This window comes from Crocodylus porosus, unplaced genomic scaffold (genome assembly GCF_001723895.1).
Source record: "Crocodylus porosus isolate Cpor-Errol unplaced genomic scaffold, CroPor_comp1, whole genome shotgun sequence".
NCBI lineage: Eukaryota > Metazoa > Chordata > Crocodylia > Crocodylidae > Crocodylus > Crocodylus porosus.
In genome coordinates, this window is record NW_017728886.1 from 235,505,071 (window position 1) to 235,531,819 (window position 26,749).

The 26,749-nt window shown below is 43.3% G+C and overlaps 1 protein-coding gene across 3 annotated transcripts in view; it reads right to left on the reverse strand.

Annotated features, from left to right (window-relative positions):
* Positions 1 to 1,529: 1,529 nt before the first annotated feature.
* NCALD (neurocalcin delta) overlaps positions 1,530 to 26,749 on the reverse strand; it is a 143,471-nt gene continuing 118,251 nt past the window's right edge. For all 3 annotated transcript variants that reach the window (XM_019551445.1, XM_019551455.1, XM_019551435.1), the window contains exons 2-4: positions 24,827 to 25,222; positions 12,349 to 12,454; positions 1,530 to 4,775 (exon numbers count right to left, since the gene is read on the reverse strand). In XM_019551445.1, coding sequence (XP_019406990.1) covers positions 4,678 to 4,775; positions 12,349 to 12,454; positions 24,827 to 25,204 — 582 coding nt within the window. In that variant the 5' untranslated portion in view covers positions 25,205 to 25,222 and the 3' untranslated portion in view covers positions 1,530 to 4,677. The remainder of the gene's footprint in view (positions 4,776 to 12,348; positions 12,455 to 24,826; positions 25,223 to 26,749) is intronic.

Sequence of the window (26,749 nt, forward strand, 5' to 3'; positions counted from 1 at the left end):
CAAACGTACTGAAGATTCACAGTTAAAGCATGGGAGAACATACTAGTAAAATAAAGCCAATGAACTTACTCTTCTCATAACTACTAACTGTGACCTTGCTGCTTGATGGAAATGGACTTGATAGGAGACGCTGGGGATCCAACGTATGGTTCTCCCTTTGAATACTGTTTGGCTAATTTTACCAAACTTAGTTATCCTTTAAAATTGTATAGTAGGTCATAAAAGCTATAAACCAACTTCAGATACATGAAACGAAGAAAGATACAGAGCTTAAAAGCACCAGCTGACTTTGCAAATGATGAGCAAAGTATTACTTTCAGCAGGTCTCATATCAGTCACCTGGCACTAACCTGTGCAGCCAAAGACCGTCCCACCACAGGTAACAACAGGGCAGAGTTCTAATACACAATTGATTTGGAAAATGATCCTGGACTCAAACTCACACTTCCACCCAGGTCAGGTACAGCAGTATACTGTTAATGAACAGGGCTGGAATATGAAAATTCAAGGAATTACATCTGGCTGGTGGCCTCTGCTAATGGTTTTTCTCTCATTCTGACAGCACTGGTGTCCTTGGGTGGTTGTCCTTTTTCCTATGTTTATAAAAAGCAGCACTGTTTAAAATAGGGGAGACAAGTAAGCACTTCCAAAGATAGCTTTGAACGTAGAGGCTGCCCTCACTGCAGCCAACTATTCTACCTACAAGCCTGCTGGGTAACATGGCATTTGACAGTACAAGTGGTGCATATTGGTGCAGCTCTGTTTGCAGATCATGATGTGTACTGTGCCAAGATGTACAGACTTTTCATCTTAGGTGCACTTACAAATCTCCCACTGAGAGTAGCTATATAGGGAGTGGTTTATTGTGTTGAACAGTCATGGTTAGGGTTTAAAAACCTTACAGTGAATAGAATGTTATAACAGAAAACAGCAAAGTATTTCTTACAGTGACAGTGAGAAACGTTCCAAGGTGTTAAATGTTCCTATCACAGCAGGAGGTAGCATGCAGCTCTGTTTACTGGGTCTCATTTGGATACATGGGGCTTCAAGTAAGATAATGGTTCTTCAGTACACCTAAACCTAGAGTGCACCAGAGAATATACCAGCTGGCTTTACAGGAACTGTGATCCAAGGTCCCAGTCTTCAGAGATGAGGCCAGTAAATGCTGGCTGGTTTTGCTGTTTGGCTGTTACAACAAATGCAGCCTATCAAATACCAGTTGGGCTGCACAGCTGGGTGGTATTGCCAGCTAAGAGCATAGTATCCGGATAGTCCTCAACAAAAAAATAGCCATGCTTAAGAGAGACTTCTAGATAACTGGAATTGTATTGGATGTACTTTTGTAGGTATTAAGTCTCCATACTAGTCACTAAACTTTCTGAGGCACCAGACTGGTTGTTTACCTGCTAAATATATACATATTACTGAAAAATATGCCTCCAAAGTAGCAGGAAGTGGTATCAAACAGCCTATCCTGCCTGCAATCCTTTAACTTAAAAGATATGTTAATCCATTCACTTAAAAAAAAATCTAATCTTGCTGTGATGTTTTATTTCAAATGGGCCATCTCTTCTCAAGATATCACTGAAAGCAATAACAACAATTAGCAAAACAATAAAGAGCACAAATAATGCAATTTTGTTTTGTTAGTCTGCAAACTGCAGGTGGCTGCTTAAGAAATTAAATTCTGGATAGATTTCAAAGTATAGATGATGTTTTTACTTACAGAGTAAGAAAGGGATAGTTAATCTTTTGAAACAATATATATTGTCAGTTAAAGGAATAACCTTAATACAGGTATAACCTTAATACAGTTAAGGAATAACCTTAATACATTCTGTAAATGTTTATATAATAACTATATCTCCAGTTAAGTCCTCTGCAGCTGTAGATTACTTCTATTCTTCCAGACTTTGTGTTCCAGTGGAAAGAATTACAACTCCACTGGCCTAGGGTCGCATCACAGTTGGATTTTCAAGCACATGTTTAAAGGAAAGTATTAACGCATGGATTGATTCTGTCCAAAACAAAACCAAAACATAAGGAGGGGAAAAAAGAACACATTGAGAAAATAATTTCTGAACCAAAAGAGTCTTATACTGGTACAAAAAAAAAGAGATGGAACGCAGCTGCTTAAAAAAGGTAACACTTTAATAGTTTTAGTCAAATGCAACTGCTTCCATTGTATTAAAAAAAAAGATGTAATGATAGGAGATATCCAAATTCAGTTCCAATAAATGTCAGGTTTTATAAATGCTTCTCATCTATGAGCCTGCACACAAACTGGAGATTAAAGCTTTAGCAATTTCCCATGGGCACTAGGATTTCTAAGCCAATTACTCCAGATATTGGAGGTGACAGAGCACCTTGGAGAAGAGTTTTGGTGCAGTCTCATAAAGACCCAGAGCTGCCGAGAGCATTAATTGCTAGAGGTCATTAACTTCCATGGGGCAACATGCACCAGCTAATCTAGCCAGATTTGTAGAAATAAAAAGCCATCTTCAGAGCACTAACAAGCAAACAGATCTTTGATGCTGCAGGAGGACATCTCTACAGATTTTGCCTAGGTACAAAGGCCCAGGGACTCTCCAGGGGCTATTTCTAGTGAACACTGAAAAGTATCACAGAGATCACAGGCTCTTATTTAAAGGGTCTCATTTGTGCCCAGTGTTTCTAATGGGGCTGAGGAGAGAGTAAAGAAGGAGCTGGTGAGAAACTGAGAAACCCATTTCAGTCAACCAGAGTTCATAGTAGGATTGGAAAGGGACCACCATAAAGAGCTAATAGCATTACATAGAGACACCTGTCTCTTTGTGCATCTGTCTGTCCCACACAGCACACATGCTTTTGTCTAGTCTTTTAATCGGTTCAGCAATATAAAAAATAAATTGAATTTCACTAACCATCTGAAAGTAGACTGATTCTGGGCAAGCCCTCTAGGCCCTTTGAGACAAGAGATGCACCTGGTGACATTTTGTTTAGGTTTGCTTAGCCACTGATGACATCTTGAATTGAACTGATTCATTATTGAGAATTAATTTTCATGCATCTCTACTATTAAACATAGGATAGCCAAGTCAAAGATTTTTCTCTTTTCTGAATGACTATATATATATTTGGCTAGTAAGTGACCAGCAACAAATTAGTAATATCCATCTACTTTTTCCTGATTGCTAACTAGCATTCAACTAGTTAGCAGTAGCCGAACTAACCTACTTTATTCATTTTTATTTTAAATTAAGGCTAATAGGGGGTTACCATCTACAAGGTCACTTAACCAAATGTCAACTTCACCTCTCCTAACTACGGCAGTCTCACGAACTCCTGATCCAGTGTGCTGACTGCAGTCATAGCTTGCCAACAGGATTCCAAAGCAGACTCAACAAATATAGATTATCTCAAAGTCAGCCTAATGCCACCTGGCACTAAGATGTTATGCTGCTTCAGTACTTGCAAATTCATTACAAAATCCCAGACATAGGCTCAGCTCTGAGTACAGTGACCCTATCCAGATGATGCAATCTTACAGCAGCAAATTTAAAAAATCCTTCTGCAACTAGGTGAAAAGATAACCATTCACATTTCTCTTATAGCTAATTTTGTTTTAATTTTTATATACATATATAAATATGCTATTAAGTGTACCATTTCCTTGTTTCCATACAGATTTCTGAACCCCGCTAAAGCAGATGAAATGCAAATGCCACAGTTTTATGTTCCAAACAGTTTTTGATACTAGCTTCCCTGTAACAGCAGGCCTAGGACCTGCATTATTTATGGAGAGAAAGAGAGAAAGAACTTCTAAATGGACAAGACCATTCAGTAGGTTTGCCTTAGCATTTGCTGTGTAAGGCTGTACAATGCTGCTATGCTAGTTGAACTCTCATTCTCCTGATGTAAAAAACACTTTTTTCCTAGCCTGATCATCTTACACCAAATACACATCTCCCTTAAGTTTATCTTTCAGACCCAGTTTTCAATATACTCATCTGCCCGGTGATTCCCAAATGGATTTAGTAGCATTTGCCTAATTGTTTTTGGATTATAAATCTTTGATTTTTAAATACAACCATGCTAAATCAACCATTGTAAACCTTGTAAAAAAGTTGATCATTTTTTCTCTTCCACACTCCTTAAAAAAAACACAACATTCACAGTATCTTGAAACAATGTGTCGTCATAGAAGGGTTGAAGTGGGCTGTCACTTGCCAACATTTGTGCAAACCCTTCGTATTGATCCTGTCTTATAATTTAACTTGTGCCCATTGGCAGAAAATCAGGACATGCTACACCTGATGCAGCCCTTTGCACTTCAACACTTACAGTGCTTCAGATCCTGTGGGCAAATTTCTAACTATTAAAGCAGCACTCTAAATCTGTCAGTGTGTGTTGCTGCAGGTTTTCTCCTTCTTGATGCTTACTTTGAAAACAGACACAATAAAACAAAACAAAATAAAATCTTTAAAACAATTAACACCACGATGTCTGTTGCAAACAGTACTGTCCATGTTCTGGACAAATGGTTAAGAGCAATTCAGCATTCTTATAATTAATCCACAACAAAAGAAGCTAAAAGATGCCACAAAAGAAGGCATTAATTGGCCATACAGAGGCAACACCACCATGAATGTTATTTGGCAAAAGAAGGCAGATATACAATTCATCCAATCAATTGGTTTAGAATTGCCCTGCACTGCTGGGATCACACTGGAGGAGACGGACTATGGACGGATCGCTCTTGGCCCCTCGGATGAACTCTTCCAGAGAGAGTTTTCCTAGAAAAAAATAATAGCTTGTTTGTAGTATAATATACATGAATCAGTCACTGGATACATGCAAACAATTAGTATGTTGGGAAATTTACAATTAGGTGTAAGTGAAGGAACACCTGGGAAAACAGACAAGCTTCATGGGGCCTGCCTCAAAGGTGTAAAATCTAGGACCTGTGGGATCAGAGATAAAAGCAGCTATTTCCAGAGCTGAGGGGCCCTCCCTGAGAACACCACTCCCGTAGCCTTCTCTGCTCAAAGCAAAAGCCTGGCTTTAGCACCTCTGCTGTTTGCAAATGTTGCAGAATCATAGGAGGCCACAGGCAGTCTCAGAAGGATATGGGATTACTCAGACCAGCACGGGTATGTAAAGAAGGTCCCAAACCATCTCTTCACCTCAGGTTTGTTCTGAATGCTGATTACAGTGCATCTATGAACTTAGGAAATGATTCAATGCTGAAGGTTTTACCACTGTGTGGCAGCCTTCACCTGAGAAGCCTATCTACATTAGAGCTGGTCCAGAATTTCTACTCAGTGCAACCACCATGCTAATAGATACAGGAATACTAATAAATAATGCAGATCAACTTTATCTCCACAGCATGCAGGGCTCTCACTTGCCTAAGAACAAAGAAACTCTTAACATGCCTCATCAAACCTCCCGATCTGATGCACCCTTTCAGACCCACTTACCCAGCCACAAGGCTGGGAATCTGAAAGAAAACTGAGGAAAAATAGTGCCCCAAATAACACTGAAAGCCCCTTGGTTCCTTTGAACATACACTGTTCATGACATGGTTTGTCTTCAATCGGCAGAGGAAAAACCCCCCCTCATATTATATTTGAATACAAGGAAACCTCATTAAATACACTGTGGACACATGTGCAGGAGACACTTTACTGTGCAGTAGATTAATCTACTTGGCAATAAAGCATCATTCTGTACATGTGTGCAGCATTTACTGTGCAGTAAATTAGTCTACTGTGTAGTGGGTACTACCTGTAGATACAGAAGATTAACAGTGCAGTACCTACTGTGCAATAGTGCATGTGTAGACAGATAACTAGGAGCAAATTGCTCCTGGTCAGCCCAGGCTGCAGGGGGTGGGGGAACTGTCCCCTCCCCAGACAGCTGTTTCCCAACCCCATGCCCAATTGGGCCATGGGGCTGGGGAACAGCTGCTGGGGGAGGGGACAGTTTCCCAGTCCCATGCCCTGATCTGCCAGTTGGGGTGCACAGCTAGGAGGCAGTTGCCTCAGAGGTGGGACAGCTGCCCCCCGTCCCCAGAAGCCCAGGTTTGACCCTGAAGCACCCTGCCAGCCCAGGGCCCCTGGCTGCTGTAGGGAAGCAGAGCAGGGCAGGAGTATCCCTGCACTGAATTGCTCCCATTGGGAGCAAATTTGCTCTTAATAGGCACACATGTAAAGACACTCCTGGAGTAAACTTATTGCACAGTATTTTACCATACAATAAGCTTACAGTGCATTAATAGCATGTGTAGACACATCCTGTCTATCATTAAACTGCTGCCCAAAGCAGCTTGTACTCAGTAATGGAAACCAATGGGCAAACATACTGATGGGAACCCCTTTTTAAATGGGCATCTGCTTCCTCAGGAGAGAACAAGCACTGAGCCTGGAGGTACTGCAGAGCCAGGCCGGCACTTGGAAATGCTGGAACAAATTCCAATACCCTCCATGGTGCCAAAAAATGCTGATTTAAAAAAAATAATGTTTTGTTCCCAGGGCCAAATCAGTTCTGAATTAAGTTCCAAATTTCAACTGAACAGAGCTGAGAGCTCAATTTGACTTTTTCACTCCCACAGCTGAGCTGCACCTTTCTTTCCCGTTTCCAATAATTCCTGTCTCTTCACCAGCCTTAAATGTCTGGGAAACACCACCAAATAGGGTCCCAAACAGTTTGTCCCGAATCCCTGTGTCACCCCCTCTCTCAGCTTGATGCATTTGATTGATGTTCTTCCTCCCACCCCAAAGAGGAGAAGCTGGACTAGGTTGCCCTGTGCCTTATATAGTTAAGTATGAGCCTTTTGGCTTTGGACTAATATCATGCATAGTTTGTACATATAAGTAGGTACAAAAGTGCTGTTTGAAAGTGTATTTATGGAGTACCTGTCCTAAAACTCACAGGAGTTTCAAAAAAGGTACATCAATTCTGAATGAACTAAGTCTATGGGTACCTGTAATAATTTGCCTGTATGCAAATTACTACAGGTATGTTTATTTCTAGGCTAGTTTTTTTCAGATCTGTCCCTCATTTCCGTATGGTCAGGGAGTGCAGGGTCTGGCAGTAAGGGTGGGAGGAAAAGAGGCTGCAGGGGAAAGAAGTTGCGGGAGGCAGAGAGCAAAGGGGCTACCTGACCCCCTCCAGATTCATTTTTCTGCTGTAGCAGTGGGAAGGGGACAAATTTAAGGCAAGCCTCCACTAATTCAATAATTAGATTTGATACCTGGACAATCATAACAGATTTATAAAATTTGACATATATACAATCTAATTATTGGATGGTCATCTTATGCTCAGGGCTGTCTTATATTTGAGTAAATATGGTAATTGAATCTCAGTGGTCTGAGGAACTGGACTTTTTTGGTTTCTAATCCCACCCTGAGAGCTTATTTCATGGATTGCTGAACTCACATACTGTGGGAACCAGCAGAAAATCCTAAAATAGTCTCCCTTTCTGAAATATGGCAGCACTTCCCAAGCAGTTTTGATTTGTCCTTGAAATTAATTCAGCAACCTTAAAAGGTTTTGTGGCAATATATAGTCAGTGTCTGTAAAGTGCTGTGAAGAAAAATGCTATTCAGAATCATTACTATGTTTTTCAAATAACCCCATTTTTACCCAACATTAGGCAAGTTTATCTTTGAAATGCAAAACGGAAGCTAACTTGTTAACCTGGATGTCATATTTCTATACTGGGAATTTTCCACCTATTTGAAGACAATATTTGATTCTAAAAAAATGTATGGAAAATAATTAAAAGAAAAATCACAAGTTAGGTTCCTAAGCAACAGCTCTCCAACAAGGAGTCTCTTTTAAAAAGTATGGCCAATTTTAGAACGATTTCATTTCATATAACTAGAATAATTGGTTCATTTCCTTCCTCAAAAAGAAAAAAGAAGGAACACCTGAAGTACTAAAAATACACAAGCACAAAGCAAGGCCTTTCAATTTCATAGTCCCTTGGGTGGCTACACAATTAGCAGACAATCTAAATATTTTCTTTACCTCTCTGCATGATGGATGTTTCAAGACTGCCTTGAAAGCTCAAGTTTTCTACAAAGCACGTGCCACATAGAAATAAGTAAACTTTTAGATGTACCAACATATACGATAAGGCAATGAAATTGGAACAGCTTTAGAAATTACACTCTCCAAGTAAGGAATGGCTTTCCATGCTTTACTTCTTTTATGCACAAGACAGTATTTTAACACAACACTGCATATCATTTTTATCATAAAGCTACAGCATACATAATGGTAATACATAAGTAAGATATTTATTAATCTGACTCATTACTTCCCTGCAGCTTGTATAGTTATTTATGGTCAGTGCAAAATGGGGATTAGCTTTGGTGTTTACATCGATGAGAGATATATAAGGCTGCAAACCTTGCATCTAAGTTTTTTATTCCAGTAGTAATAAATATAACCAGAGTGAAGGGAACTCTGGTGACTGCAAAATGATTTACTGGCTTTTAAGTTCTATTCAGCTCTGGTTTAAATATAGCCCTTAGCCAAATAAGAGCCCTTCTGAATGGAAGATTATAAAATCAGTGTGCCTGAATCCTCCTACAAAGCCTAGTCCATATTTCCAGTCTATTAGAAAGTGAGGCTCCTAATTAGTTAAGGCAAGGAGAAGACTCCCCTCCTGGATGTTTCTAAGTCAGGGGAGGGAAATTATTTTGATTGGAGGGCTACTTAATGAGGTTTGGTGAGCTTTCAAGGGCTGCATAGGTAGCCCTGTCCCTTGACAGTTGCCCAGCCCCCTAGTCACCATCTTGGGACCAGAAGTCCTGCCCCTAACCCCTGACCTTTGCTACTTTAAGTCCCAGAAATACTGCTTGCCCCCCAGAAATACTGCTTTTGAGAGGTGGGGATTGTCATCTCAAAACCAGAAAAACACCAAACCATGCACTAAAAGTCAAACACCTACTATAACATATTTTAATTTTATTACAAAAAACATTTTTATCATGATTTGTGTTTGTGTACTGTATATAGAGGTGATTGCATAATAACACAAAAATAAAGTCTTAGTCTTGTATATTGTGTGTATGGGGGTGTGTGGTTGTGTGTGTACGGTGCAGTGTATGGTGCAGTGTGTGTGTGCATGGTGCGGTGGGGGGGGGGGTTGCACCAGCAGCAGCAACAGCAGCAGCACCACGTGGGGGTGCTTGGGGTGCTCGTGCCCAGCACAGGTGCCTGACAGCATGTGGCTCCAGCGAATACTGCACGTCGTGGAAAGAAGTGCAGCCTGGCCAGGCCACCTCTATTATGGGGGCTCCCTGCCACACACAAGTAGCCCCCATTCTTGCATGCCACCGAAGCCTGCTTCCTGCCGCATAGTTCCTGAGAATCCACTGGAAATGGAGGGGAGCCCCAGCCCATGCTTTTCTGCAGAATCCCAGGACCTGCATGGCAGGGAGTAGTGAAGGCAGCCAGCTCCAGCATGTGGTGCTATCCTCCAGTGGCATGCAAGTGCAGAGGCTGCCCATGCATGGCGGGGAGTCCTGGTGATAGAGGCGGCCCAGCCAGCCTGCTCTCCTTGTCTTGATGTGCAGTGCTGGCCAGAGCCATGCACCACCAGGCACCCACACCTGTGCTGGGCGGAAGCGCCTCTGCCTGCTGCTGCTGCTGCTGCTGCCACCTGTGGGGCTGTGTACCCTGACGGACTGTGAGGAGAGTCCCCATACAACCCCACCCTCCATCACACCCATATCCTGCCTACCTGAGCTCCACACTGCTGCCACTCCCCTGGGTGCAGGCTCCATGCTATTGCCAGCCCCATGCCCCCTTCCCCAGCCCCTGCTGCTTCCTTACCTGGTGCCCAGAGTGAGTGGGACACTGGGAAAATCAGCAGGTCCCCCAGCAGCTGTAGCAGTGGCAGCAGCAGCCCCTCCCAGAAACTGTGTGCTGGCAGGACTGGGCCCTTCCGCTCACAGGGTGGAAGTGAGGTGCAACAGGGTATGTTGGTAGGGTGTGTGTATACATGGGTGCCTCACTCCCATCCTCATGGGTGGAAGGGTTGGGCAGGGCATTATTAGTTGGTGGGCACCGTGGACTGGATGAAAGTGCCTGGAGGATTGGATCTGGCCAGCAGTCCATATTTTGCCTGCCCCCTGTTCTAAGAGTTTTTTGTGCCTTCGGTTCCCCAGCCAACCCAAGCTTAGCTAAATCATCTAGGCTTTTTAAATGAGCCTTGTGACGCATGTTAATCTGAAAGTGACAGTTATGCCCTTAAGACTAATGCATAATAATACTACTCAGCAGATGTATGTACACGTGCTGTTAGCATGGAGCAATAAACTCTAATGCATATCGTGCTAGAGTTCATTGCTCCTGGGCATGCCATTTGAATGTGCACCTAGGGCCTCAGCACATCGAGCTGAGTTGGAGAAGTCCCTGTTGGCAGGGAACCCGGGAGGGGCTACCAGCTCAGGGCTGCTCTGACCTGGCTCAATGTGCAGGGCTAGCCAGCAGGCAACCCCTGCACTGAAGCACCCTTGTGTCCAGCCAGCCCTGTCAACATCTACTTTTGCATTGCTGCATACTAAAGAACTCTGCCACATGATAGTACTTGTATTTACAAGGACCAACCTGCAGTGGAGTTAATTAGTTTCCTGTGGCCTAATAGAGTTGCATGTGTAGATGTTGGGACTTTACTGCAGAGCTAATTAGGCAACTCCACAGTAAACATCTTGTGTAGTTGTTCCCAACAATTACAAGCCCATCTATGCAGACCATATGACCAAGGAAAACACCAATCAGGAGAAAAAAGTGCTCCTTGTGTTTGATCTCAAGCCTGCTGTTTGCTGTGTTATTTCTGTAGTATAAATTAGAGTGCCTTGAAGTCTGCTCTAAATTACTGAAGATGCCACTAGCCCAAGGAAACCCCAGGACATACAGAGCATCCCAGATGCACCTTGCAACAGGAACAGCACCACAGTGACCACACACTGTCTCTGTCCAACTGCAGGACACGTGCAAACATTCTGTGGCTCCTTATACACGAGCAAATCTGCAGATAGCGGGATGGAAAGCAATCACACTATGTTCCAGAGTTGAATGCTTCTGTCAGGTCAATGAAGTAGGGAAATGAAAGGCCAACTTTGGCTTTCATTTGTAAAGGAGAATTCAAAGTCCCTGTTCTGAAGAGTTCTGAGTAACTCTCCCATGGCTAAGGAGTCACTGCTTTATGAATCCGTCACAGTGCGGGGTCCCCAGGGATGGCCGCAATGCGTGCAGGCCCCTGTGACTGTGCCAGCTTCGCCCTGTGGGGGTCTTCTTTGCCTGCCACATCTTGTTGGTTTAGATAGTAGATAGGAAGGCTGCCCTCAAGTTGCTGCGTAGTCACGGTCCTGATGGACCCCACTAAACCCTGTGGGTTCTTAGACCCCTTGCTGAGTCCCGCTCTAAGCAGGTGACCTGTGGGACACCCCAAGCCTTAGTGGCTAGATGCATGGCTCCACAACTTTACCCCACCCCACGCCTTGCATATGGTATATCAATGTTGTCCCTGTAATGAGGTCTTTGCCTAAGTCGGCCTTCTGTTATCACTGGGCTCCTGACCCCTCTTGCTGGACCCTCTGGCACTGGGCTCTCCACACGGTAGTGTGCCCCCCTATGAGGCCTCCTCCTCCCCAGTTAGCCTCATTCTGGTCCACCGGTTCAAATAATAACATAAATACAAGCCCCTGGGCTACAATGTAACAATAACAATAACCATAACCATAACACTGGAGACCACACACTTCCCCTTTAAGAACAGCCTCGGACTGGCAGGCTGACCCCCTGGGCCATCTGACAGCTGGAGCTGCTCCGACCCAGCTCAACGTGCTGTGGTCCTAGGCACATGTGAAGGCAAGCTTTTCTCTCCATAATGTGTGTCTCCTAGCCCCAGGTACTTTCCGAGCTCTTGGAGCCCATTAGTCTCACCAGTAGCACAACAGGCAGCCAAGCATCTCTGAGTAAGTTTGCCTGCAAGAGCTCCTTACCCCTGGCTGCTGCCAGAGGACTGACTCCCGCTAGCGCCAGCTCTGGGGCTTATACATGCCCAGAGCCCTGTCTCCTTCTGGTCAGCTGACTGGGTGCAGGTGGCAACTAATTCCCTCATTAGCCTGCTGCCGGGGCAACCTGCACCTGGGGAGCACTGCCTAGCTCTCAGGACTCCCTAGCTAGGCTGCTTCTGCGCTTAAAGGAGCAGGCGCATCTGAGAGACTGGGACCAGTCAAAGTGACATCTTTCCATTCCCATCTGTGTAGCTCTTTGATGGAGTGTAAGCTCCCATTAACCTCAGGGTATAGAGAATTAAAGGAAAATGCGTGATATTCCTACCATCTCGATTGGTATCCATCTGACGGAAGATTTTCTCTGTTCTTTTCTCTGGTGTTGATTCATCTTCTGGCATCTTCATTACTGAGGAAACCATCTTATAGATAGCCTAGATGGTGGGACAGAAGCACAGGGTTGATAACAGCTACAGGATGTGACTACAAGACTTTACTTGTTTAATGGTGAAAACAGCAAGCAGCGTATTCCATAAGCATTGGCCTCAGTTCTCATGACGGACTCCTAACAGGAGCAAAAGTGCACCAATTTATATACACTTGTTTTCTTTAACTGGAAGGTCTTTTGCTCCATAAACTTGTTTCCCTATTCAGGCACTATGAGACAGTTCCACGTTTGGGCTGAGGTTAGATTTTTTTCCTACTAAAATATTCTTTAGAACATCTTATCATCCTTACAACCCATTAGATACAACAACAGTGCAATACATCATCAAGATGCATTAGATCTGTGAAGAAAAAAAAGATGCATGTCCACACAATATGAAACACCATTTCTTTAATTTTGCATGTTTCTTTCCTCCAACCCCCACTTCATTTTTTTGTCCATTATTAATTTCCCACAAATTCTGCTTTCCTCCCTCACTCTTCTACTAGTTTTGTGTCTTATTACACTGTAACCTTTTCAGGGCAGTGGCTCCTTCTATGTCTGTGAAGTGCCTAGTCCATGTAAGGGACAGATAAATGTTATTTTTCGACTGAGTTTCATACATGTATGTACTGATTCAGAGACCAAAACCATCTATGGGTCATTCTACAGAGAAGTGAAGTCCTACTCCCCCAGAAAAATTGTGTGTTTTCAATAATTATGTTTTGTATTTACTATTCTAGTATATTCATATTTAGCAAGTACTAGTATGTTTTATTACTTTGTTATTCTTCAAAATAAAAGAGGTAGGTTAGGGCATTTTAATTTTATAACAGAAAAAGCTACGTTCCCTAAGCTGGGTGCCTAAACTGCCTGCAGAACATGACACTGTATATGTGAACTGTAGTTGCACATGAAAACTTGTACTTTTGCATACAAACCATGTATTTGTATATCTAAATCTGCATATGTATATGCTGTTTCTAACATGTAGCAATTGTGTGCACAAATCCAGGGATGGTTAGTTTTACGAGCTTAGCTCAACATGTCGCCTCTAATTATCTTGTCTCTATCCCTCTCCATGCTGGGAGTTTTGGTCCTTGCTATAGACTACAGATGGCTCAACTGACCCCCAACTGTCTAGTTTCTCCATTCATGAACACACTTTGCCCTTCCACTCATCTAGTCAAGCTGGACTCAAAGGCACAGTGCTGGGGTCACAGCAATGCATCTTCATCAACTGGGGGATGCTGTTATGCAATGTGAGGTGCTCCCTATGCTAAACGAGGAACCCTCAGCTGTCCTGGCGCTCCTAGCTACTTCTCTTACGTCAAGGGAACCAGGTCACCTTTCAGATCTCCTCAGGTTTGAATACTGTGCAGAGTTACACACTCAGAAAGACATCGGTTGGTTTAATTACATTTTAATAAGTTGCAGGAATATAGTCAAATACCTTTCCCCTAGGTCAGGCATCAGCAACCTATGGTCCACAGGCTGGGCCTGGTCTGACAAGTGATTGCATCTAGACTCTGGAGTCAGGATGTTGGCAGCAATTCTGCGGTGCGAGGCAGGGGGTTGAGCAGTAGCATTCCTGTGTACCTGAGCAATCTGTCTACAGCACTGCCTCCTGCTGCCCCAATCCCACTCTCTCTTGCACCCCTTATAACTCTTGGTTTTCTCACTGTCAAATTCACTGCAGGCAGAAGTTAGAGGTAACTGCAATCAGTGGTGAGGAATAAGGGGTGGTAGCAGTGGTAACTGCAGTGGGGAAGTAGCTATGACTAAGAGCAGCATTGGCACTGGCAGTGGCTGCGGCAGTGGAGTTGCAAGCAGTGTCCTGATTTTGGCGTGCCACTCCCTAAAGGGAGCTGACTCTTGCCCTAGCCCTGGGTCATGCATCTAATGTTAAGGCAATGGGTTTTACTGTCTGATCTCTTCTAACTTGAGTCTTCCATGAATTGAGTTATAGAAATGAATGTAACTTCTGGAAAGGAACTTTCAGTGTTAAAACCTGACTTGACTGGGAAAATAACTGGCAACTTCATCATCACCATCACCTGCATTGTGGAAATTCCCAAAGGCTCCAAGTGAGAACTGGGGTCCCATGGGGCTGTGCAGTGCATAAAAATAGAAGAGGAAACAGTCTCACTCTGGAGTGTTTACAATCTAAGAGATGCAAGAACAGATGAAAGGATGAGGCTGGAGGGGATAAGGGAATAAGACATGTAGTGAATGGCACGAATGGGGGAGGCAAGGAAGAGAAAGGGAGTGGGAAAATAAAATCATGGGGCAGTCAGAGCTTAACCCTGCCCCCTGGCAGGCAGCAGGCAGGGTTTACAGGGATCACAGCAGCAGTGAACCTTATCTTGAAATGATTAAACTTTTATCTGAGAGGGGCAGCACTCCATCCCCCTACCTGATATAGATGTACCAAGTGGGGCTGGATGGACTCAGCTTTGGGAGCAGGCAGCAGCTGGTGCAGAATGGGACCTGTCTGTGGGTGGGGGAGGGGAGGGGGGTTGTAGAATGACTTCAGTCTGCACATGGTATTGTTTATGCTAATCAAAGTTACCATAGTAAAAATATGCAAATTTTAGAACAAAACAAGCTGTTTTAGCAATGTCCTCATCTGACAGGCTCCTTTTAAGAGCATTGTGTGAGGGGAATAACAGATGAGCTATTCCAGGAGAGCCAAAGCCAGATGGGAATAACATAGTTAATGTTCCTTTCATATTGACAATGGTTACTGTGGACAAAGTCTTAGGGTCTTACTCAGACAAGGTTCTTCTTACTCAGAAGTTCAGTGGAATTTTTCTGAAGTAAATCTGATGAAAGCTGAAGTGGCTCAGGATTTGCCCCTGTATTATTTCAGTATTGCTACACTGGGATTTATGCTTTGTTAAAGAGCAACCTGACAAACAAGGCAGGTTTATATGTAACAGTGTGAACATATTAGGAAAGCCACTGAACCAGAGACAAAATGCTCAGCACCTACCACCTGGGCTGGCAGAGAAACAGAGGGCACAAGAAGCTTTCTTCACCTGTAGTGGGACAGGGCATAATAGGAGTCTTGGATTTGCCCTACGGTTGGTTTGGTACCCTGAGCAGCAATAGTTTCTACTACTAAGAGGGCTGGAAAGGTACAGAGCTGACTCAACTGACTCACACAGTGGCAATCTCCTTCTAGGCAGACTTCTCATCAGAGTAGCTGACAGCCAACATTGACATAAACCAGTAACAAAGAAAAGTAAGTTGGGGTCACATGACCCTCTAGTGGGTTGCTATTTAATGCAGGCTATAGCATGTAACTGTAATTTCTACATCAGGAGTTAGGCTAGTATGTGCCTATAGCAAGAAAGGAAACCAGCAATGCCTTGCTCTTCACAATAGGGTGATCTTCTTGCCAAACGCTCCCCTCCTTAGCTTTCCACATAAATTGACACTTGCAGCAAGGTGTCAATTGCTACAAACTTTAGTGCTTTGCCACTTTCACCTGTTTTATTACCACCTGATGCCCAGAACATAATCCATGCCACCAAGTATGCTGATGCTGAACTGGGTCCAGTGACTTTCATGTGGACTGCATATTTTTGGTATAGTTGGCCAGAAATTAGAGAGTGGTGGATGGTGGTAGTGAGAGTGTCACGGATTTCTGGGAAATGCATTTTACTATACTAAGCCAGGATCGGGAGCCACTGAGAACAAAATGAGATATCGTGAAGAAAATAAAGATCTGAAAAAAACACCTTTCACTAAGGTCTCACTAAGGATTTTGCTACTGTCTCGAAATGGAGCTTTATCAACCCAGGGTTTTAGGCTTCTTTATGGCTTCCAAATCGGGAAGAGTGGCTACCAGTCAAAAACCTCACTGGCATTTTTGTCTTTGTGTGAAACTGTTAATGCTATTTTTACATCCCATATAAGGATTATGAAGGTGTCTTTGCAGCCCTGCCAGATAAAGTTGTGATTCAACATTACCCTTACTGCAGGGATGAAGTCCCTTCACTAGAAGTGCAAAGGGGTTGTTTGGGAGGTGAGAGGGAAGGATGAGAAGCTTGTGGTGGCACTTGGCATTGTACAGTTTGGTGGAAAGCCTCTGTGATCCTGGTGTGAAGCCAAGGGTAGAAAGGATCTGTAGGGTGGAGAATGATACACAAAATACATCATGCTGACAACTGGAGTTGCTAACATTATGGTGCTTCTGGGAGGAAGTTACTGCTTCCATCAGGCCTGTCTCTCACAAACCCAGTCACAACACATGGCCAACCTGCATGTGGCTCCAAACTGTGCACTGCCTTGGGAAACACAGCATAACATGCCAGGTGGGGATGAAATGCTATGGGTCCATCAAGGACTGAAAAAAGTAATGGAATTCAAAATTAAAACTCAAACTTTATCCTTCGAGCAAGAATTAATCACTGCAGCTTAATGTCTGAGACTGCCAAATGAATGCTTGTGCCCAAAGTGTTCATATTAAAAATGGAATTTTCAAACTGTGTTTTAGACGTATCTGTGGATGCTTCCAATTTTTTTGTCAAAATAGGAGGTGGCTTATGAGAGATGTGTGGTACATGGGCCTCTTGTGGACAATTTGTACAGCTATGGAAGTCACCCTAGTGGGTCAGTGGATTTGAAAATGAGGAAACAGCTTTGCCAGCCAGACCATGACTGCAGGTTATGTGGTGTTTAAAAGGCTAAGATGGGCCATCAGTGTTGTTCACGTCCCTGTTACTATATGAAGGCTTCTTGAAGGCTTCATATAGTACAGGGATGGGCAAACTGTGGCCCGCAAGCCAGATGTGATTGCTTTCCCTAAACATCTGTTAACTCCCAACAGAGCCTGCTAAGTTAGTCCTTCATAGGGGCCAGCAAAGTTGGCAATTGGCTCAAGACGCTACTCCCAAAATACTTAGGAATTTATCAAACCCAGATAGAGACTAGAACTAGCATCATGCTGCTTCCCCTTCCTCTTCCCTTGTGCAGGCACTTGCTTGGGGTCTCTTGGGTCTCAGCTCTGCTACGTCTACTGTGATGACTAAATACCTTCTTAGCGAGCTTGGGCAAGAGCATGCATGTGAGCTGCTGCCACATGTAAGCCGGGCTTCAGACTGATATCAAATTAGGAAGGAGAATAGGAGCAGAGGACTGGAAGGAACTGCCCGGGTCACTGAGACACAGAATTATAGAATCCTAGAGAAGCGGGGCTGGAAGGGACGTCCAGAGGCCATCTAGTTCAACCCCCTGCCTGAGGCAGAATCATCCCTGTCCAAACCATCCTAATGCAATCCAGAACTTAAACTCTTTGTAAAACTACTGTGATAGGGTGCAAACTCCCAGGCCTGGTCACAGTACTAGCCCCCCTGCCTGTCTAGGGCAATCTGCCCAGTCTCATCTGCCATGCCTCATTGTTATGATAATGGTTGTAATAAATGTGGGAGGCTGCCCATTTAAGACCCTGATGGGCAGACTCTGACCTCCCCTTATCATGTCCCTTGTCTCACAGGGGACTGTCCTTGAGTTGGTTTTAGCTCCAGCTCATGTCCAGACCAACCTCAGTCCCCTTCTTGGCCTCATTCATTCATCTTATCATGCTGCCCCATTGGGCCTCATTCATACTGCTCCCGTCTCACTGGGGCCTCTTGCACTCTGCCCTCTCTCACCAGGCCTCTTTTATGCTGCCCCTTACTGAGCCACACCCAGCCTCCTTGTGCGACCGCATAGGCCATCAGGCTTGCCTACTCACACTCCTTGACTGGCCCTGGTGCAGCCTTTCAGGCCTCTCCTGTGACCCTCATCTGAGCAGTGACCAGCCAATTTCATCTCACCTTGGGCACAGATCTAACCCCCAAGCACCTCACTGCTCACTCGCTCCCCAGCTAAGGCCAATTACTCGCACACTCAGTCTCAGGCCCACTTGCGGCCTCAGTCATCCAAAGACTTATCAGGGCATAGCTGCCCCCTTCCTGAGGCATCAATACATCCCCCTCTCTGGGGCCCAAACTCCACCCCTATACTGGGGCCTCAGGATCTTATATCCCTCACAGGCTCAGGTGCCTCTAACCCCACTACTACCAGGATCTTACACCCCCACGAGCTCAGGTGCCCCTCCCTGGATGTGCCTGGCCCCACTATCCTTTGGGGTCTCCACTGCCCCTCCCTGGGGCCCCTGGGGCCTTACACTGCCACATGGGGCTCAGGTGCTTCTTGACAAGTGTGCATGCCCCACACTACTTACACGGGGTTCAGGTGCCTCCCCTGGGCGTGCCTGACCCCACTGTCCTCCAGTCTTAACAACCCACTAGATGGTGGGAGCTGGGGTTTTAAGGCACCCCTGCCTGCCTTTCACTGGGGAAGTACTGGTATGGCATTTCTGGTGGACTAACCAGATTGTTAATATGTTCTTAAGACATCCCAGGTAGAGGGCCACACCCCACTGCTACAAAGGCAGGCAAAAACACCCCACAATCCATACCAGTATGATCAGGGCTGGTATCCCTTCCTCACCCCCAAATATGGTGATCAGTCTGATCCTGAGTGGACAAGCAAGACCCTCTAGCCAGGAACCTCCAGCTTTAGTCACAGCAGGAGAATTGATACAACCCAGTCAAAATCCCTAGCCTTGGCTACAGCCAACACTCAGTGCCTCTGAGGAATGCTTAAAAAATACATATGTAGCAGGAAGTTGGGGCAGGGAACAACCGGCAAAGTTGAAAAGCATGGGTAACACCCACAGGAGAACACAGGAATAGCTATTCCTAGATTATCCCAAACCAGTAGCTGTCCAACCTTTCATTGAACAACTCCATTAAAAGAGAGTCCACAACTCCCCTAGACAGTCTATTCCACTGCTTCACTGTTCTCACAGTGAAGAAATTTTCCCTGATATTTACCCTAAACCTACTTTGCTGCAATTTCAAACCACTGGTCCTCATTCTACTCTCTGCAGCAAGAGACAAAAGGCACGTTACCTCTTCTTTCTGGCAGCCGTTCAAATACTTGAAGACTGCTATCATGTCATCTCTTAAGTGCTTTTACTGCAAGCCTAGCTTCTTCAGCCTCTCCTGGTATGATATGTTTTCCAAGCCTTTGATTGTCTTTGTCACCAGTTCCTAAAAATGCAAGCAACCATGTAACAGATTTTAAACCCAGAAGGGTCTACAGGCATGTCTGCTCTGTTCCCTGCTGTATACCCCATTCACAAAGTAACCCTTAAGGTCACATGACACACTTAGAATACAAGAAACCAATGGCCTCAAAAATGACAATGTGCCAGAAAAGAGAGCAGCAGAGACCAAGAATGCAACCAAAGCCTTGGGTCCCTGCAATAGGAGGGAATTTGTTAGGTGAAAAATGCCTGGGTGGTGCCAGGAAATGGACCACGGCCCACACTAGAGAGGAAAGCAAAACTAAAATATAACAAAGCATTAGTCCTATAGTCCTTGCCAATCTCACTGGAGGGGGTAGAGGAGATGGAAATTCCTCCCTGATAAAGGGCATCTATACAGGTGCCTGACGCCTCCTCCAATGTATTCTAATTAGAATGCATCAGAGCAGGCTCAATTAATTGAGTCTGCTAGAAGGTACTAATAAGCATGTTCCAGCAACCTCAGCATCACATGCATTCAGTGTCCCCACGCTTCAAAAGGGCGGCAGGGGTGCTTTAAACTAAAGCTCATTGAATGAGCTTTAGTTAAAACACCCCCACAAAAAGTTGAATACATGAGAAGTTGCAGGCACTTCAATTAGAGCGACTCCTGAGAAGGTGCCTCAGCACCATGAGAAGCTCTAGCACACTAGTGCTTCAGAGGGAAAACTGAAAAGCAAAACCAAAAGGCAAGTTATATGTTTAAAGAGTGAAAAAAAAATGTTTTAGCTCCTACAGGTGGCCAGCAGAAGCCCTGAGGCAGGGGGCAGATGGATTAAACACAATACATCAATATCATAGCAGTAGAATGCAACAAGTATTATAAGAAACCTGAAAGCCCAGGAGGAACAAGGATGAAGAGGGGAGAGAAAACAAATCCGGAAATGCCTGTCCCTGCTACAGAGCCTGGTCTTCCTTGTTTCCTTGCACACAAAAACAGAGTTCCACATAGCTGAAACTACAGCACATACTCAAAAGGCATCCAACTTAAATCCTGAAATGCTAACTGCCCACTACCCCCATGGTAAAATCAACTGACTGCCAGAAAGCTGCAACTCGCCATTTTATCTAGTTCCAGCTTTCACCATCAGATCTTGTCCTTACTATCAGAGAAGTCAAGAAGCCCAAAAATGCCATCTATCTCCTCCATATGCAAGCAACCAACATGGTAAGCATGAGAAAGGAAGTGCAACATCCACATAAAGATGGAGAAATAGCTCTCAGATACACATAATACAGAAGGCAGGAAAAAAGAGAAAATAATGCTGCAAATGTATTTTGGTTATGGTAATCTCAGGAACTCATTGTTAAAATAATAGGGATCAAGATTTTTCCAATGGCAATGCAACTTTCAACTTGACACTGTTCCTTTAAATGTTAGTTTGATGCACTGTAGCATACAGAAATCCAGAATAAAATATATTAAATTATACTGTATCAATATGCAAATGTATCCTAGAGAAGGGACTTATAATAAGTTCCTGAGGGAGGTATCAAAGACATAAGCACATCTCTATTTTTCACAGTCAGAAAAATCGTGATAGTTTATAACCCAGTGGAACACATTTGATACAATAACCTCTATTTCCATATTTTAACATTTAAAAAATGCTAAATTGCAGTTCAGCTTGTTAAAATGCATTTACTATTGATGCAATCACTAAAAATCAAAGCTTTCTTTAGATCTATTAAGGCAATATGATACCTGCATTATACTCAAGTTCATAGTGATCTACTAAATACACTCACAGACCTCCCCTCAACAACATATACAGATAAGTATATGTATAAAAGCTAAGTATAGTTACAAAAGATGGGGTATGGATGAGAGGGATGTGGGGGAGTTGGAAGCAACACTGCCCGGCAAGTAGAACTGGTAACTCCATTGTACAGATGGTAGCTTCTCCATCTGGCAAACCTCTTACGATTTGCAAGAGAGCAACAACAGTTGAACAAACATGACTTAAGACCCAAAGACCCAGTTAACACTTTATCAAACTTTGTTAACCCTATCATACTTTATGAGGTCCCTCAAAATATCAGGGGGCAGTAGAAAAATGATTTGGAGGTGGAGAAACCAAATAAGGAGCTGTCAGCAACTTTACCAGGGGAACTAGGGACCAGACAGGACAGGAGTGATAGGCTGCCAACACTGAAGCATCATTGAATAAACAGTGAATAGAACAGGTCTTTAAGGATTTCATGCTATTTTAATTTTCCTAATGAAAAATAACATCACTGTAATACAGGTATTTTTTGCTCCTGTGATTTGATTATGCATCATTCAGGAAAACATTTGTGAAGTCTCAAGTCCCTATGTGTTGCTACTGTAGAAAGGGCAAAGCCTAAAAAAAGAGGAAGCAGAATTTGAAAAAAGGACTAATATTTATCTCTTACCTTTTCAGTCTAGGGTTGGTTGGATTTGACCAATGGTTCAGTTTCAAAGGGCCTGTCTACACCACCGCTGTGTTGGACAGTGAGCACAGTCATGAGACATGCTCTGCCCACACATGCCAAAAGGAGGCTACATACCGAACATGTACCCAAAGCTGCTATCTTGTTCATGTGTATTGGCATACATGCACACATGTTTTAAAGCAGCTGCATTGCCTCATCTGGTGGATACGGTACCTGCTGAGTATGAGTGAATGAGAGGGGGATGCTTCATGGCAACACTCCTTGGTGCAGCTCAGAGACAGTGTACACAAGGACTCTTGTGTAGTTTTCATGGCCCTCTTCCAGCCTATTCATCTGTTGCTTGATTTTCTGCTTTTTTCTGCTTTGTTATTTTTCCTGGCAGGCCACATTTTCTCATAATGCACCGTGGTGTCCCCAAGGAAAACATGTTGGCAGTCTTGCGTTCATATGAAATAACCATGCTGCACATGCACATGGCATAGCAAACACCCACCCCCACTCTCCATCTGGCAGTTAATGCAGGCATTTTCTCTAATTGTTGGTATACACTTGTAAACATGTTGGTATGTGCATCTGTTTTCCCCCTTTTGGCCTTCAATGACCTGGATTTCAAATGCTAAACAAAGAACAAATCCCCATCCATTTGTATCATCAATTCTTGGGTTTTATAATAAAATCTACCCTCACTCAGGTCTCTGAAACACTTCTTAATTTCAGTGGGTATAAGAAAGACCAGAGGTTGGTACCTGTAGGGCTAAAAATGATCCAAAGCATGCTGGCATCTTGGCAGTCAGACTAGTAGATTCCTGGTATTTGAGAAAACAGTACTGTTTCCCACATAGGACCATTATAAAAGAAACCCTATAATCATCATTCTGATTGGATTTGGCACAAATATGTTTTGTGAACCATACTGTTCACATCTATAGAACTATTGATCTGACAGTTTTATGTTTCTGTTCATCACTGTACAGCTTAAGGGTTTTCTATGTCTGATTGGCAGTAACGCGGTCCCAATTGGGCTATTCCCATTTTGAAGGAAAGAAACTTTTTAGGTTTCAGGCCTTTTTGGTTTGCTTTGAGTTCTCTTTCTTTCTTCCTCCCCTGTCTCCACCCACACATTGCCTTTTTAAAAATGTTTGTTATTTTGTGAAGACTGAAGAAGTTGGAAAAAAAAATCTTCTGACTAGAATACTCCATATAGTTTATTATGGCAGAGATGAGATTATGTCTGTTTAGTTCCATTTTTTAAACTCAAGACACAAGAATATAAAACACAAAAAGTGAAAAAGACAAAACTGTTTAAACTCCATGTTGTACCTGGTCTTTCTGAAACAGAATTAGAGTGCCATTTTGTGGTTCCAGTTTGGAAGACATTCAAAGACTAATAAAAAGGACAGGAAGGGATGCATTATAATGGTGCTGCAATATACACTTTGCAACCATAAACTGTAATTTGTATGTATTCCATTCCCTCAATTTCTAACCAATCATTAAATATGAATAATCCTGTATCTAGTTAGAACTTCAGTATTTCCTGTGAACAGGAGTATTTAATAACATCTTTTCTAACAGTAGTGGATTGCAGGATATGCCAGCATATTGCAGTACAAGTCCCTCCCTTCCCCCCCCAAAAAAAACCAACACCACCAACAAACAACCAAACAAACATCTTTCCATGGAGTGACATGTTTGTCAGGGTAAAAACACATTAGAAAGAGACAAAATGGAGACAAAAATCATATATGCAAGATGAAAAAAAAAAACCTTGAAGAAGTTATATATGAGATTTCACTATTCAACTGCACTCTTTCCTGCATTAGTAGGTACATCACAAGCAGGTCTAAGGAGGTGATACTTCATCCAGTTTTGGGCAATGCACTTCAAGAGGGATGTGGATAACCTGGAAAGGGTTAAGAGAAGGGCTACTTGCATGGTTGAGGGCCTGAGGGTAAGATCCTATGAAAACAGATTGAGGGACCTGAATCTCTTCAGCCTCCGTAAGAGAAGGCTGAGAGGTGATCTTGTGGCTGTCTACAAACTCACTGGGGGTGGGGGGTCAGCAAGGAATAGAGGATACTCGGTTTACCAGGGCGCCCCTTGGGGTTACTAGAAACAATGGCCATAAACTGAAGGAGAGCAGATTTAGATTGGACATCAGGAAGAAATACTTTATGGTGAGAGTTGCCAAAATATGGAATGGGCTTCCAAGGGAGGTGGTTCTTTCCCCTACTTTGGAGGTGTTCAAAAGGAGATTAGACAAGCACCTGGTTGGGGTTACTTAACCCCAGAGCTCCCCAGAGCAGGGGGTCGGAATCAATGATCTAATAGTTCCCTTCTGACCCTAGAAATCTATGAAATCTATGAACCTTAAGGCCACCACTGTAGACAGGGACAGTCCTGGTTAAAAATACATTTAGTCAGTCTTAGTCAACCTGGGAGTCGACATTAGAGTCCACCTCAACTAGTGGACAGGATGTTAAAAGATAGTCCTTGTCAACACTGAGTTCTAGGTCACATATATCATCATGTTATTTGACATTTGTTCAAAACCAATGTGATATTCAATGAAGAAGTGTCCATAGAAATGTAACATTACTTTTCAGAAAAACCTCCAGCTGATTTAAATAAATCACTTCATTTCCATTTGGACTGGTGAGAAAAGTTTTGCCAAACTTAAGTAATGTTTTATGTTTAAGCAAACTTATAGTGTACTAAGAATACAACAAAAATACCACAACAATCTTTTATCCATCCTATAGTCTTAAAACTGTCCCATGAATATCTTAGAAAGAAAGAAATCCACTCAAAACATACCTGCACTATTTCCAGCATTTCTGATTTACTGATGTATCCATTTCCATCCAGATCATACATGCTGAATGCCCATTTGAGCTTTTGCTCCAGTTTCCCTCTAGACGTTACACTCAAGGCTATGATAAATTCTCTAAAGTCTATTGTTCCATCGCCGTTAGCATCAAAGGTGCGGAATACGTGTTCTGCAAATTTAGAAGCGTCCCCATAAGGAAAAAAGTTCCCATATATTTTCTTAAACTCCTCCATAGATAAATGTCCACTTGGACAGTCTCTCAAGAAGCCTTTGTACCACTCCTGGATCTCATGTTCTGTAAAGTCTGTACTTTCTAGCAAATCTTGCATGACTTCTGGGCGTAGTTTGCTGTTCTGTTTTCCCATCTTGGAGTCAAATGTTATCTGAAGACAGAAAAAAACCCAAAAATTATTTTTAAATTTTATTTTAGAGGCAGTAGAAGAACACAAAGGGCCTGAGACTGAATTTCTGATACTAGCTGGCATCAATAGACTTAATCTAAACTTTTGCCAGAGTAAGCTAGATCAAAGTTAGTGCTTCTATCATTGTTCCCCTGAGATTTTCCCTTTTTCATTACCTTGTATATTGAATGGATGCAAATATTGATTCTATACTCCTCATAGCCAGTCTGAGGAATAGCAATTAGAATGGAACCAAATTCAATTCTGATTTGTCTTTTAATATTGGTTCATACTCTAGATGCAAGTTTGTTCTGCACTGGGATTCCAAGGGTGTTAATTAATATAATTCCTAAGATACATTTGTTGGTAGAGATTGATTATTTCCACTTTTAGATCAAAGTAAATTGGAATCTTAATAGAAGGCAGCAGTGGACTTTTTTGCATAAACTATTAAATACAATTTTTAATGTTCCTTTGCAACCAGGATTCAGAGCTTTGAGGTAATTATACATTGGTTCAGCTAAGGTCTTTTGAAAGTCTCTTAAGAAAAAAAAAGCCTGATAACCACCTCATTTACAATACTGGAAAGTCATTTCTCTTCAATTAACTATTAAGAAATATTTCTGAACACCACTTTTATGTCTAATTTTTCAAGTAAATGAATGTAATTACTTTTTGTTAAAGGCAAATTGCTATATACCATATTGTTATAGATTTAGTAATAATTAATATTCTTTGGTTTCTGACTACTATTTTAAAACCTGACCATACTGTTCCAAAGAACAGTGTCATTAGTTTCATCAGAACTTATAACAGCACATCTCCCAAAAAAGATGCACGTTATTTTTGTGATAAAAAATTCTCCCTCTTTCAATGGTTAAGCATTAAGAGTCAGATCTGGCCAAATCCAAGCATATTCCATATTTACTTAAATCCAAGATGAGGCTTTTTACCCATTCAACATGGTGGGGAGAAAGTCTCCTCTTGGATTCAAATATAGGACCATGCTGGGGCTGCAGCTGCTACCACCATGGGTGCCTGGCTGGGGCCAGGGCAGCTCATCAAGTGGAGGAGGGGACGTTTGGAAGGAGAGAATGTGCAGTGGAGGTGGGGTGGTGTGAGGAGAGTGGGGAGTGCAGGAAATCCTGTGCGGTACAGTGGCACGGGAAGGGAATCACACAGCACCAGCTCTGGCTCTGGATGCAGCTCCAGCTCAGCTCAGGGGCCACAGCTATCACTGCTACCACTGACACTGGACCAGACCAGGGCTGGAGCCACTATGTGCTCCATGCCCAGGCCAGAGCTCTAGCCAGAGCTGTAACAGAGTAAGTGGCGACAGTGGGGAAGCAAGTGGAGGAGGGGCAGGCAGTGTGTGTGGGGGCAAATGGCAGGGTGGACATGTGCAGGGAGTGGGGGGAAGGGGCTGAGGTCAGTTTGTCTTCCCCCCTTCCACTTGCCCCGCTGCCACTGCTTTCCCTGCTGCAGCAGTGAGGGGGACAAATTTAAGAT